The sequence below is a fragment of the Convolutriloba macropyga genome, unplaced genomic scaffold (assembly GCF_964194025.1).
Source record: "Convolutriloba macropyga unplaced genomic scaffold, txConMacr16.3 SCAFFOLD_920, whole genome shotgun sequence".
In the NCBI taxonomy this organism is placed as follows: Eukaryota; Metazoa; Xenacoelomorpha; order Acoela; family Convolutidae; genus Convolutriloba; species Convolutriloba macropyga.
Genome location: NW_027449978.1, coordinates 36176 through 51025, shown reverse-complemented (window position 1 = coordinate 51025; position 14850 = coordinate 36176). Strand labels below are relative to the sequence as shown.

General features: G+C 34.4%; 1 protein-coding gene across 1 annotated transcript in view; it reads right to left on the bottom strand.

The window, feature by feature from the left end:
• Positions 1-14850, bottom strand: part of LOC142355523 (uncharacterized) — a gene marked incomplete at its 3' end in the record, with an annotated part of 39274 nt that overhangs the window by 14698 nt on the left and 9726 nt on the right. Inside the window, exon 3 of the mRNA XM_075407654.1 lies at positions 5708-5906. Coding sequence (XP_075263769.1) covers positions 5708-5906 — 199 coding nt within the window. The remainder of the gene's footprint in view (positions 1-5707; positions 5907-14850) is intronic.

The following is a 14850-nucleotide window of genomic DNA, read 5'->3' as shown; positions in this document are numbered from 1 at the left end:
GATTGCCTGAAAACAGCCGCCGTTGATTCCCATAACTCAATTGTGATTGAAAGAAAAAAAATCAACAAAAATTGATTTTTGTGAAAAAACATTTTTAAGTGCAATTTATTTTGATGTTATTTCGTAATTGAACATACTCTAGTCTCTCACTGAGAGTCTACAGGGTCTAGTATCAATACCAAGAAGCATTAAAGATAGCAATTAAAAAAACATATGATAACAAAGTTCAAGTATCGGCCATTTAAAAATGGGCTTTATGGGTTTATTCCGTTTCTATTTCTGACTTTGATTTTTTATACTGACTCTCTTCATTTTGATTTGCTTTGCTGATCTAGAGTCTACAGGGTCGAGTTTGAATACCATTAAGCATTATAGATAGTAAATAAAACTTATGATAACAAAGTTCAAGTACATGGCATCTAAAAATGGGCTTTATGGGTTTATCCCGTTTCTATTTCTGTCATGGAATTTTTTATACTGACTCTCTTCATTTTGAACTGCTTGGCAGAGCAGCTGTTGTTTAAAATGACTTCGAGCAGAAAGACCAAAGAGTGAAACTAGCCTAGAGAACACAAAAAATTTCACGCAAAATTTTGAAAAAGCGACAAAATGAGGTAAAGCTAAATATTTTTTGTTCGACGTAGTAAAAAAAGGAGCGCTATAAGAGCTGGCTGAGAAAATGAGGGCGGCTTTTAAAAAAGTCGATTTCAAAGTGAGAAAGTCATTTTTGAGAGTGAGGTAAATCAAGTGTGACCAAAAATTTAATCACGCGAATGAACAAAAACCTCGCTCCACTAAGAGCGAAAAATGACGTCACAAACGCACTTCTTTTGAAATTGCATGAACGAATGAACAAAAAGCATATTTGAAGCGGTTGCAACGTCATATGGTCAGAAAAAAAGTCGCGACGACGAAATAAAAAAAATCAAGAGAAGGCCAATAATAGCCCAGCTGTTGCTCTGCGGCTATTAATAAAGAATTTTTCACATTTCCTCAGTGTTATAGCTGTGCGGACACTTTTTGAATCAACTTACCTTTCATCATCAAATACAGTTAAATAGAAGCATTTCTTAATATTATTCTAACAAAAATTAAAAAAAAACATTGAAATTTTTGTTTAAAAAATGATTGTTGCCAAATTTTCTCAACGGCTAGTTCTTTAAGTTGGAATCCTAATGATGCATTTTATTTCCAGTCCAGAGATCGGAGGTTCAAACAGACCAGGCAGATGGCTGGAAAATAGCCGCCGTTGATTCCAATAAGTATCATTGGGATTGAAAGAATAGAAGATATTGAAAAAAAATGATTTTTGTACAAAAACATTTTGTAAGTCCGATTTATTTTGATGGCAATTCGTAGTTGAATATAACGTACTTCTGTTTCTTAGAGAGAGGCTACAGGGGCTACTATCAATACCAATAAGCATTAGAGATGGTAACTAAGACTTATAGGAACGACGTTCAAATAGCGGGCATCTAAAATTGGGCTTTATGGGTTTATCCGGTTTCAAGTTCTGACTTCAATTTTTTATACTGACTCTGTTCAATTTGAATTGCTTTGCTGAGCAACTGATGTTCAAAATCACTATTAGCAGAAAGAGAGAAGAGAGAAACTAGCCTAGAGAAGTCTAAATGATTTCACGCAAAATGTTGAAAAAGCGGCAAAATGAGGTAAAGCGAAACATTTTTTTATTCGACGAAGTAAAAAAAAATAGGAGCGCTATAATAGCTGGCTGAGAAGACCAGGATGGCTATTAATAATTAGTGTAATTATCGCTCAAGATAACTGAGGATATCTGAAGAAGCATCATTAACTGCAAATTTTCAATTTGATGTAACTTAATGTAATTTCACATTTTATTTATAATTTGAAACATACCCGGCAGATTGCTGGAAGAAAGCCGCGGTTGATTCCAATAAGCATGGTTTGGGTTGACAAAATAGAAGATATTGCAAAATAAACTCAATATCAATACCAATAGGCAAAAGAGATGGCAACTAAGACTTATGGGAACGATGTTCAAATAGCGGGCATCTAAAATTGGGCTTTATGGGTTTATCTCGTTTCTTTTTCTGACTTCATTTTTTTATAATGACTCTGTTCATTTTGAATTGTTTTGCTGAGCAACTGATGCTCAAAATCATTTTAAGCAGAATGAGAGAAGAGGGAAACTAGGCTAGAGAAGTCAAAAAGACTTCAAGCAAAATTTTGAAAAAGCCGCAAAATGAGGTAAAGCGAAACTTTTTTTGTTTTGTGCGACGAAGTAAAAAAACATAGCAGGACAAGTCCTGACCTACAATTCAAAGAAATTTTATTGACTTAACAGAAAACTAGACCTAAAATGGCCTATGAATGGATTGGGAAAACCAATTAGAAAAAAATCTAAATCAAAACATCAAAAAAAACAGTAAAAATCAAAGTGAAATTGCCAAATGTGAACAAAAAACCGCAAGCGAGAAAAGGAAGTTTTGTCCAAACACCGTTTGATCACTATATTTTAAAATTAGAGCAAAAAAATTTCGCGCCGCAAAACCACTCGCTTTTCCGCTCCACTTTCTGTTACTGCATGCCAAAATTAATTTGACTTCAAAAATCATGAAAATGTGTGAACAGATCTTAAAAGAAAAGACAGCGCCCCAATACTTTTCAAATTCTTTGAATTGTAAAAAAAGGAGCGCTATACTAGCCGGCTGAGAAGTTGTGGGCGGCTACTAACAAAACATTACCGACTAACGTCGGGCGAATTGCTCTCAAACCACCCGCGAGCAGTTGGCTTCGTCAGCAGCTTGCCACGGTTTAGTGACCTCCGGGTTTGGGTGAACAGTGAGCTCAATGGCTCTAAGAGCACTTATTGCAAACTGGGCGCTACCTCTTTATCCAGTTTCTGAAGACGAAAGACGAAATACAAATAGGTCAGACGAAGAATTGGCCAAGCAAAAAATTGCGTAAAAGAGAAGAAGATTCATATATTTGCTACAATTTACTTTTGAGAACAATTAACACTGATTTCCTAAAAAGTGCCGGTGAAGTCATTTATGATAAAAAAATATATCTACTAAAACTCATTGTTAAAGATAATCAAAGAGTACGCCACATAACAGCAGCTGAAGAGTGGCAGCAACAAAAAAGAGCACGAGTGAGAGTGACAACACTTGAACGAGAAAGAGAATGAAAGTACCCTAACCGACAGAGAGAGAAAGAGAGAAAGGAGTTTTTTCCATGATGATATTCGACTCTGCAACTTCTGGTGTTCTAGCTTTGTAATTAAATCACAAAAAAAAACTGAAAAACGCAAAAACAAAAAATTCAACTTCGCATTAAAAAAGTTCAAAACCATTTTTTGTCTAGAAAGTTCTGTCAAGTAACCAAATATCGAGACTTGAAAAATTGCGTTGGCCAGAAATGGTCGATAGACTCAGAAAAATGTTGACAAGTTTGAACAACATCTTGCTACAGTTCAAGATATTAATATCTTAAGAACCATTTCATTGTCTCACGAGACTATCCGGCATCCCTGATTCAAGCCCTGAAATAGTCTCACAGGCTCATGAAGATCCATACACTTGGAAAATAACAAAAACTTACTAAAACTGATGTCATAAAAAATGTTGATCATTGCCCCATTAGCTCTAGAAACTAATCAGCAGCTTATTAACAAACCTTGAAGGAGGTCCAACGGCCTCTGGTGCCTGAAAAATTTCAAAACAAAATAAAACTGCAAAAATTTTGAAAAATTGGTTATTTTCGTGATATTAAAATCTTGGTGAGCCTTGCATTACATCTATAAATTATGCACTAATATATTATCAAACCCTAGAGAAAGTTCCATTGCTCTTGAGGCTAAAAAACTTAAAAAAAGACAAATAATTTCAAAAAACTTAAAAAAGTTGTAAGTTTTATTAAAAAAACTTGTGATATTAAAAGATTAAAAATTATTCAGAGATCAACAAAATTTTTCTACTAACTTATTATCAAACCTCAACGGAGGTTTTCTGACCCTTTTGGCTCAAAAACCTGAAAAATGCCTATAAATTTCAAAAAATTGAAAAAAGTGGCAAAATTGTCAAAAATTGGCAGTGCACCGGGGGATGAATGGGGCGGATAATGAGGCAATACTGGAGTGGGGGGCAACAGCGCGCTGGGGGTGGGGGCAATAGTGTGGGGGGGAGGTCAACAGTGGCGGTGTCTTCAACCTCTAAGAACCGCCCTTCACATCATAAGTATAAGGATAAGTCTCCAAAACAGTTTGAGGTAAAACATGCTGAAAGGCTCTAAGTGCACTTAATTCCGCTGGGCGCTACCTGTTTATTCCGTTTTTGAGGACAAAAAGTCAAAAGCGTCAGACGGAAAATAGGTCAAGCGCAAAATCGCATTAAAAAAGACCGACAGGACTAATATAATTGCTACAAACTTCGTTTGAGAGCAATTGAAGGTGTTTAACACAATTCTTTTTGACCATTTATAAAATACAGATCACCTTGAATATCATTGATAAAAACGGATTTTAATGTATTTTAGTGGATTTGGAGGAAATAATTTAAAGGATGTTATTGGATTTTAATAGATTTTATTGGTAGCCAAAGAATCGATTTTAGTAGATTAAAATACATAAAATTGTCTAAAAGTGCATTCTTTATTCGATTTCATTGACTACCTTTTAAGTTAAAAAATTTCAAAAAGTTTTAACATAATTGATTTAAATCTTCAAATCTGTGCACGGGTAAGCACTTTATTTTGGGCAAATTGCTCTAAGACAACTGGGTTCGTTAGTAGTAGTTCATTTGCAAGTTCATTTGCAAATTCATCTGAAGTTCATTTGCATTGTTCGAGTAATTTTTTCAGATCGGCAAAAAATTTGATCAGTCTCGTTGATGAACGTTTGCACAATAATTGAGATGTTATCCCGGGTCGAGGATTGGCGGTGAATTTTCGTAAGAAATGCGGTGAAAAAAATAATATTCACCGCTTATTTCTTACATCTTTTTGCGGTGAATGCGGTGAATCGCGGTGAATTATTTATTTTCACCGCGTTCTAAGTATTCTTAGAAAACAGAACCGTCCCCACACGGTTTCGAACCTCTGACCTCCTGCATGCCTTCAACTGCTTTGTCCACTGCGCCAACTGTCAATTACTTCCTTGAAATTTATTGTGAATTTAAATCAGATTGAGTTAACTTCGGAAATCATATGCGGTGAATTTTTGTAAGAAATGCGGTGAAATGTGGTGAATTATTTTTTTTCACCACATTCACCGCTTTCATCGCATTTCTTACATTGATTTGCCACAAATGTCGATGCGGTGAATTTTTGTAAGAAATGCGGTGAAATGCGGTGAAATATTTAATTTCACCGCATTCACCGCAATCACCGCATTTCTTACAAAGATTTACCGCATTCACCGCATTTCTTACAAAAATTTACTCAAAAACCTCGACCCGGGATTAGTTGCACAAAGTCTTATTTTTGGTATTGAGAGTGTAAGATTTACCTGTGAGGCTCAACAAATACTACAATACAGAGCAATTAAACATCGCAACAGGCTATTTAGTAGTTTAAGCGTTGCTAAAACGAGCAATTACGATGAACATATCTTACTTTACGACCATCTTCGTATCTTTTTTCCTTGGGAACACAAAAACTCTTGAGGCCTTAGATTATTTTTGTTTTACGAGGAATAAAAGAAGAGAGAACTTCAGATGAAACGTACCTGTACATCGCCCTCTCCATAACCAGTGAAACTCTTAATTATCTGAAGTACTATTCGTGGTCTATGAGGTCTCTGAATACAAGCAATGGTCGTGTATCCTCCCACCTGTTCCAACCAACGGACACACGCGTGCATTAATATGCTACCGAAAGGGTACATTGACCACTTCTCATCTTCAGGGTCATCTGCGTTGTCAGGTCTATAAAGAGCAACATATAAAATGCTTCAACCCAAAAATTACGCTTCTGTTGTAAAGAATTTTATCAACAAGTTGTACCCTTGTAGCAAATCACTGATCCCAAAGTCCTGTTTTTCGTTAATAATAATAAATTGTTTCCTGTTCATAGAGGCAACAATATACAGTTTATTTACTAACAAAGTCAAACATAAATTATAGAGTCACTGTTCTGTAAGAACACCAAAACCCGGGCCGAGGTGTCAACGCTAAAAACCGCAAAAATATGTAAGATTGGCGTTGAATGCGTTGAATTTATGTAAGATCTACGCCTGAGCGTAGATCTTACATAAAATCAACGCATTCAACGCTAATCTTACATAATTTTGCGTTGAATTTTGGCGTAGATCTTACATATTTAGCGTTGAATTTTAGCGTAGATCTTACATATTTAGCGTTGAATTTAGCGTTGATCTTACACAAATTCAACGCATTCAACGCTAATCTTAGGTAATTTTGCGTTGAATTTTGGCGTAGTTCTTACATATTTAGCGCTGAATTTTAGCGTAGATCTTACATATTTAGCGTTGAATTTAGCGTTGATCTTACATAAATTCAACGCATTCAACGCTAATCTTACATAACTTTGCGTTGAATTTTGGCGTAGATCTTACATATTTAGCGTTGAATTTTAGCGTTGATCTTACATAAATTCCACAATTTCAACGCTAATCTTACATAATTTTGCGTTGAATTTTGGCGTAGATCTTACATATTTAGCGTTGAATTTTAGCGTAGATCTTACATATTTAGCGTTGAATTTAGCGTTGATCTTACATAAATTCAACGCATTCAACGCTAATCTTACGTAATTTTGCGTTGAATTTTGGCGTAGTTCTTACATATTTAGCGCTGAATTTCAGCGTAGATCTTACATATTTAGCGTTGAATTTAGCGTTGATCTTACATAAATTCAACGCATTCAACGCTAATCTTACATAATTTTGCGTTGAATTTTGGCGTAGATCTTACATATTTAGCGTTGAATTTAGCGTTGATCTTACATAAATTCAACGCATTCAACGCTAATCTTACGTAATTTTGCGTTGTATTTTGGCGTAGATCTTACATATTTAGCGCTGAATTTTAGCGTAGATCTTACATATTTAGCGTTGAATTTAGCGTTGATCTTACATAAATTCAACGCATTCAACGCTAATCTTACATAATTTTGCGTTGAATTTTGGCGTAGATCTTACATATTTAGCGTTAAATTTTAGCGTTGATCTTACATAAATTCAACGCATTCAACGCTAATCTTACATAATTTTGCGTTGAATTTTGGCGTAGATCTTACATATTTAGCGTTGAATTTTAGCGTAGATCTTACATATTTAGCGTTGAATTTAGCGTTGATCTTACATAAATTCAACGCATTCAACGCTAATCTTACATAATTTTGCGTTGAATTTTGGCGTAGATCTTACATATTTAGCGTTGAATTTAGCGTTGATCTTACAAAAATTCAACGCATTCAACGCTAATCTTACGTAATTTTGCGTTGTATTTTGGCGAGATCTTACATATTTAGCGCTGAATTTTAGCGTAGATCTTACATATTTAGCGTTGAATTTAGCGTTGATCTTACATAAATTCAACGCATTCAACGCTAATCTTACGTAATTTTGCGTTGAATTTTGGCGTAGTTCTTACATATTTAGCGCTGAATTTTAGCGTAGATCTTACATATTTAGCGTTGAATTTAGCGTTGATCTTTTATAAATTCAAAAATTTCAACGCTAATCTTACATAATTTTGCGTTGAATTTTGGCGTAGATCTTACATATTTAGCGTTGAATTTTAGCGTAGATCTTACATATTTAGCGTTGAATTCAGCGTTGATCTTACATAAATTCAACGCATTCAACGCTAATCTTTCCATTCCATTTCAGACCACTTTACGATTTCAAAAGTTTTTCGAGTTTTTTTTCAAAAAGTCATTTTTTTCACTGTTTCGAACCCTATACTTCACAGGTGAGAAACATGAGGTCACAAAAAAATCACTTCTTAGTGCTCTTTTCTAGTGCGAAATCCAATTCAAATCAAATTTTTCAAGTTTTTTTCAAAAAATTAATTTTTTTAATGCTTCGATCCTCTATACTGCACAGGTGAGAAAAGTGAAGTCAGCGAAAAATTACCTTTAGTGCTCTTTTATAGTGCAAAATCCATTTCAGACCATTTTACGATTTCAGAATTTCAGAATTTTTTCGTTTTTTTTCTTCAAAAAATCAATTTTTTTCACTGTTTCGAACCCTATATTGCAAAGGTGACAAACATTAGGTCAGAAAAAAATCATGTTTAGTGCTCTTTTATAGTGCAAAATCCAATGCAGACAATTTTACGATTTCAAATTTTTCAAGTTTTTTTTCCAAAAATTAATTTTTTTTTACTGTTTTGACCCCCTATACTGCACAGGTGAGAAAAGTGATGTCAGCAAAAAATCACTTTTTAGCGCTCTTTTATAGAGCAAAATCCATTTCAGACCATTTTACGATTTCAGAACTTTTTCAAGTTTTTTTTCAAAAAATCAATTTTTTTTCACTGTTTCGAACCCTATACTGCAAAGGTGAGAAAAATGAAGTCAGCAAAAAATAACCTTTGAGTGCTGCCTTACGGTGCAAAAACCATTTCAGACCATTTTAAGAATTCAAAATTTTTTCAAAACTTTTAAAAAATTTAATTTTTTCCCAGTACGCCTCACATGATAAATGCGTTGAATATGCTAAGTTAAATACTACGCAAAATCAACGCAAAATATGTAAGATCTACGCTAAATTCAACGCAAAATATGTAAGATCTACGCTTTATAAGAATTGCGGCTCTTAAGAAAACCAAGGTACTGTGGCACAATGGTAGAAGAGGCGACAAGCAAACAGGAGGTCAGCAGTTCGAGTCCCATACGCAACTGGAGGTTAATAGTTCAAGTGGACGCTTTGATGTTTTGTAAGATCAACGCTAAAGTCAACGCAAGAATATGTAGGATCTACGCTAAATTCAACGCTAATTATGTAAGATCTACGCTAAATTCAACGCTAAATATGTAAGATCTACGCTAAATTCAACGCTAAATATGTAAGATCAGCGGCAACTAGCGTTGACAAGTCGGAAAATTCACCGCAATTTTCGTACATAATTTTGCGTTGAATGCGTTGAATTTTTGTCTTCAAATTCAACGCATTCAACGCAAAATTATGTAAGAAAATTGCGGTGAATTTTCCGACTTGTCAACGCTAGTTGCCGCTGATCTTACATAATTTTGGCCAATTTCCTCGGCCCGGGAAGGCAGTTTTGCCTCGTCGAGTGGTCTCTTCAAGCAAGAATTTTTTGCCTTCTTTAATTTATGAAAAGTATGATATAAAAATGAAAAGGAAATGAAAAGTTTCGTTCGCTGAGTTAATGTTTGATTTACCAGAAAGTCAAGGTTGATATTCTTACATGAAGATTAATCTATAAATCGAAAGAAAGAAGAACAAAAGATGAGACTTCAAAAACACACCGATTCTTTTTGAATGAAAACACTTCAAGGACATTAACACCAATAGCTATCAACTGAAGGCATCATAGGTTAATTCACGTTTCCTTAGGAAGATAATTAGACTTCAAATTAATCGGATTTTTTACGACAGCAAAAACATGCTAAATTACGGACAGGATCAGTAACAAAAAGTCCCAACTGTTTGTATCTCTAAAAATAATCTGTTTTAAAGAAAGATGAGAAAAAGATTGAAGTATTTTTGTTTTTTATTAGGTAAAATGAACTTTAAAAAGACGGATATGATTGCCTCGAGTTATTTCTATTTATTTGTCGGAAAGTTGTATTTGAATTCAAAATCTTGCAAAAATCTTGCAAGATTCTTGCAAGATTTCACATTCAAAAGGCTTTTACGAAAAAAGTCATTTGTTTTCAGTTTCGCTGATCAAGAATTCTGATATCAGTCATGACATTTGGTTTTTAGTTAGTTTTAGCTACCAAAAACACATAAATAATTTTTCCGGAATTCAAAATCTTGCAAGATTCTTGCAAGATTTTGAATCCTGGCTAATTTTTTTTTCATTGAATTAGGCTTCGTAACTTGTTCAATAAACTATAACTTGCTTCAAAGATGTTTCCTAAAACACTTGTACCCAGATTTATTTTTTGGCCTTGATTGATATCTTGCAAGATTCTTGCAAGAATCTTGCAATATTTGAATCATCTTGCAAGATTCTTGCAAGATTTGAATCCGCTCATCACTATGGAAACCACCTAGATGTAAGCCAGTGCATCGAACCCATAAACTCTCGAAACTTACAAATGAACTTGCTTTTGATGTTTTTGGAACCTGTGCTCTGACAAAAGTTTGCACCTGCTCTGAATGACTCTTCTTATATTAATCACACAGAGCTCATGCATAATGTTTTTGTATTAATACGCCATTTCTTTGTACGATCCGTGTATGATTACTAGCAAATTAAGTAAATTTTTGTTTAATTATTTGGAGATCTCATGTACAATGCATGCTTACCTTTGGAAATCATGCTTTATCAAAATATGTTTACCAAAAATATGCGTGGTCCTTATTTAACACTGAAAGAAGCATCTATTTTAATATTCAAAACCATATTAAGATCTGGGTTCCAAACAATTTCATGTTTTTTTCTTGTTAAACATCTGATAAATAGTGAACAGGTCAATTTTTTCCCATAGTCTGAGAAACATCGTTAGTAGCTAGGCACGGTTTAGTGAGGCTAGCTTTGGCTTAATTGAAGGGGTGTAAGTGAGCGCTGGGGGCTGATGGGGTGGCAACAACATGGGGGCAACAGTGGGGGGGGGGGTCAATCACAAAGAACCGCTCTTCGCACAATAAATATAAGTCTCCAAAACAGATTCTGTGAATCGCATACTTGAAGGCTAGTGAGCTCAAAGGCTCTAAGAGCACTTATTGCAAACTGGGCGCTACCTCTTTATCCCGTTTCTGAATATGAAAGTTAAATGGGTCAGACAAAAAATCGGCCAAGCAAAAAATTGCATAAAAGAGACCAACAGGAATAATGTATTTGCTACAAATTGCTTTTGAGAGCAATCAACAATGATTTGTCAAAACGTGCCTGTTAAGTCATTTTTGATAAAACATTCCTACTAAAACTCAATGTTAATGAGGATCAGAGATGATGGCATTACGCCACATAACAGCATTTGAAATGCAGCATCAACAAAGAGAGAGATAGAGAGAGATGAAACATGAACGAGAAAGAGAATGAAAGAGACCCTAACCAATCGATAGAGAAAGAGAGAGAGGAATATTTTCCATGATGGGATTCGACTTTGCAACTTCTAGTTTTCTAGACTTGCTATTAAATAAATTATAAAGAAAGAAAACTGATAATGGCAAAAATGAAAAGTTGCAAATTCGCAGTGATAAAAAGTTCAAAACTTTTTCTTGTCTCGAAATTTCTGTCAACTAACCCATCTCTGAGACTTTCAATTTTTAAATTTTAAACAAAAAATACAAACACTAGAGTAAAAAAATACTGATCACCATCCCATTAAATCTGGAAACTATGCAGTAGCATATTATCAAACCTTAGAGGAGGACCCAGGGCCCCTGGCGCCTGTAAATATACAAAAACATGAAAATTTTGCAACTATTTTTGAAAAAAGCTTATATTCGTCGGTTTAAAACCTTGAAAAAATTTCCATTAAGCCTATATCATATGAAGTAACAAATTATCAAACCCTTGAAGAAGTTCCGTGGCTCTTGAGGCTAGAGGAAACCTAAAGGACAAAAATTTTCAAAAAAGAATTTTATATATACCAAGTTTTTTTTTAAGAAAATTTCTAAAAAGTGTGATATTAAAAAGATGAAAATTCATCCATTACCGACAAAATGTTTCTAGTAACTTATTACCAAACCTTAATGGAAGTTTTTTGACCCTTGAGGCTCAAAAAACCTGAATAATGACCATAAATTTCAAAAAATTGAAAAAATGGCAAATATTGTCGAAAACAGACTAAAATTCGAGATGTTAAAATCCTTCAAAACATTCCACTCAATCTGGAAATTATACAATGAGTTATACTCAAACCCTAGGGGAGGTAGTTAGCGCTTGAGGCTGAAAAAACAGGAAAAAAACGACAAAAAGTATCAAAAAACTTGAAATATTAGAAAGTGGAAATACTATTTGAAACCATTCCTTTACCAACAGAAACTCTGTAGTAATCTGTTATTGAAACGTAGAGGATGTTCCTTGACACCTATGGCTGATAAAATTCAAAAAATGACAAATATTTTCAAATTGCTTCAGAAAATATGAACAAAAAGAAAATGCCAATTGTGCTAATTTTGGAGGATCACACGCTTCTGTGTACAAAGGATGTTCCTCTCATCAAAACGCAGTTGTTGAAGCAACAAAGAGAAAGCAAGATATCAAGAACTCAGCATTGGCGAAAAGAAACTTTACACCCAAACTCAGCTGTCTAATCGATAAACATAACTTTTCTGATTGCTGAAGTACTCAGCAAAATCATGTCAACCTTCAACACAATGTCTTACAGTGATATAATCAATGTTGTCAGTATTACTTCAACCAGAGTTGTCGGTGATAAAATAAAAGGTCAAAAAGTACTTGACAGCATCAATAAAGCTAATAACAATTTGACGAATGTTCCAACGCAACAGAATTCAACAACCAGCCACCAATTCAGCCAGAAAGGCCAAATGAAAATCATGCAATGGAGCTGCCGAGGCTTATCTAATAAAATACCAGAACTGCTATCATTTTTGAAAGGAAAAGATATTGACTTTTTATGCCTGAATGAAGTCAAGAGCTGGCATAAAGAAAATCTCTCCGATGATTAATTTGTAGTCACAGAAACGAGAGCAAGTAAGTCATATGGCTCAATGATTTCAACAAAGAAGGAAAAAACATTAATTGAAGTTAAACGAGAAAAAAAAATTGATAGAAAATGAACAAGAAAGCTTCTCGAAACACTAAAAGCGTGCTTTGAATTACCTGTTTTAGGTCATCTCTGGATTATAGCTGTTTACTTCTCACCAGGTTGCGATTTGATTCTGTCAGAAATTTTTGATACTAGGTTGCAAAATGTTTATATCTGCGCAGTTTTTAACGCTCCACATCAAGAGCTGAACTTCAAATTAGGACTGAAAACGGTGAAAAAATACTTGAAACTATTAAAAACGCAACTCTTAGGCTTTTAAATAATGGTTTTCACACAGATCATTTACATTAGGGAGATCTTACAAGTAAGCTTGACCTAGAATTCACCGATCAACCAGCCCTCAAAATTTTTGACCCAGTTTACGTTTCTAGTGACTTTGGTAGTGACCACAGCTCAACCATTTAAACCCCCATTATAGTAATTCAGAACAGATTTGATTTAAAGGCAAAAATTAACTTAAGAAATTTGAAACAGATTTTAAAACAAACTTATGAAAACTCTGTGCTCTATCCCCCAATCTATCCAAAAGCAGACGAACTCAAACAATTTAATCAAAAAATTGTACAGATAACTCAACTTATGCTACAGAAGTCGTCTAACCTACAAAAAAATTCCCTTTGGTCATGGAACTAATAATCTTATCCGCAAAAAAGGGAAAAAAGAAGAGAGCTGAAAAGAAAAAACGGAGAACAGTACTGAAATCTTGAAACAGGAAATAAATTTTCTCCAAAGAGAAATAGTGATGTCCATGAAACGATCGGAAAAAAATAAACAATCAAAATTGATTGTCAGTGCTCAAAATAATGGGAGCAAAAGCTTTTGGAGAGCCGTTAAAGAATTACGTGGTGATTCAACAAAACCAAATAAAACCATATGATAAACAAGTCAGAGCTGAATGAGCACTTCGAGAAAGTGGAAAATTAGACAAAATTGCTTCTCCAAAACAAAAATTTTGGATCAACTAAACTACTGTGTTATAAAATTAGACAAATATAATGAAAGTCCACGACAGACAAAACCAGCTATAACATCCTGCAAAAAATACCTAAATGCCTCAGAGCAAATATCTGTGGCCTTAAAACTAGCTCTATTAACAGTTCTTATGTTTCAACTACATGGAAAGAGTCATAAGTCAAAATGTTACCAAAGCAGAAGAAAAACATAAAAGATAAAGAAAATTACCGACCAATCAACCAAAACTAATTCCATTGCAAAAATTGGGAACTGCAGTTAAGAAGATTGTCCTAACTCACTGTGAAAACAATGCTGTCTTCGGTGAAATTCAAAGTGCGTTTAGAAGGAATCGATGCACAACTGTTATCTTGTCCAAACTTACTCAGCACGTTACAGAAGCGTATCAATGGTCCAAAATGGTGGGATTTATGTGTCTAGATGTTGAAAAAGCGCTTGATCCAAGGAGGAGACTAGGAACTCAAAATAAACTGCCAAAAAAAATTGGTGTGCATAAACCCGTGATAAAATGGGTTAACTCTTTTCTCCCTCAGAGAAGTATCATCGTAAAAATTTATAACTCGCAGCACTTTTTAAACTCCAGTTGTAGTACCTCAGGGCAGCGGCATTGAACCAATATTTTTCTTGGTTTATTTCAGCGGCATTCCTGATTTACCTGCTCAAATTTCTCATTTTGTTGATGATTTTGCCCTTTACTACAGGCCACGCGCATGTAGAATAATTAAGAAGAAATTTCAGTGTTCACCAGACAAGTTGATCAAATGGTGCTTAAAACTGACTATAAGAATAAATCCTGGCAAAACAGATTTTATGCTGTTTAAAAACCCGTCAAAGAAAGGTTCCAATGTAGATCTCATCATCAATGGTACGCAAATTTCAGAGGCAAGTTCCATCAAATTTCTTTGCGTAAATATTACCCCGCTTTTAAAGTTTAACGAACACTGTAAAAATTTGGTGGCAAGAGCAATAAAAGAACCTGCCATCTGTGGCGACTCA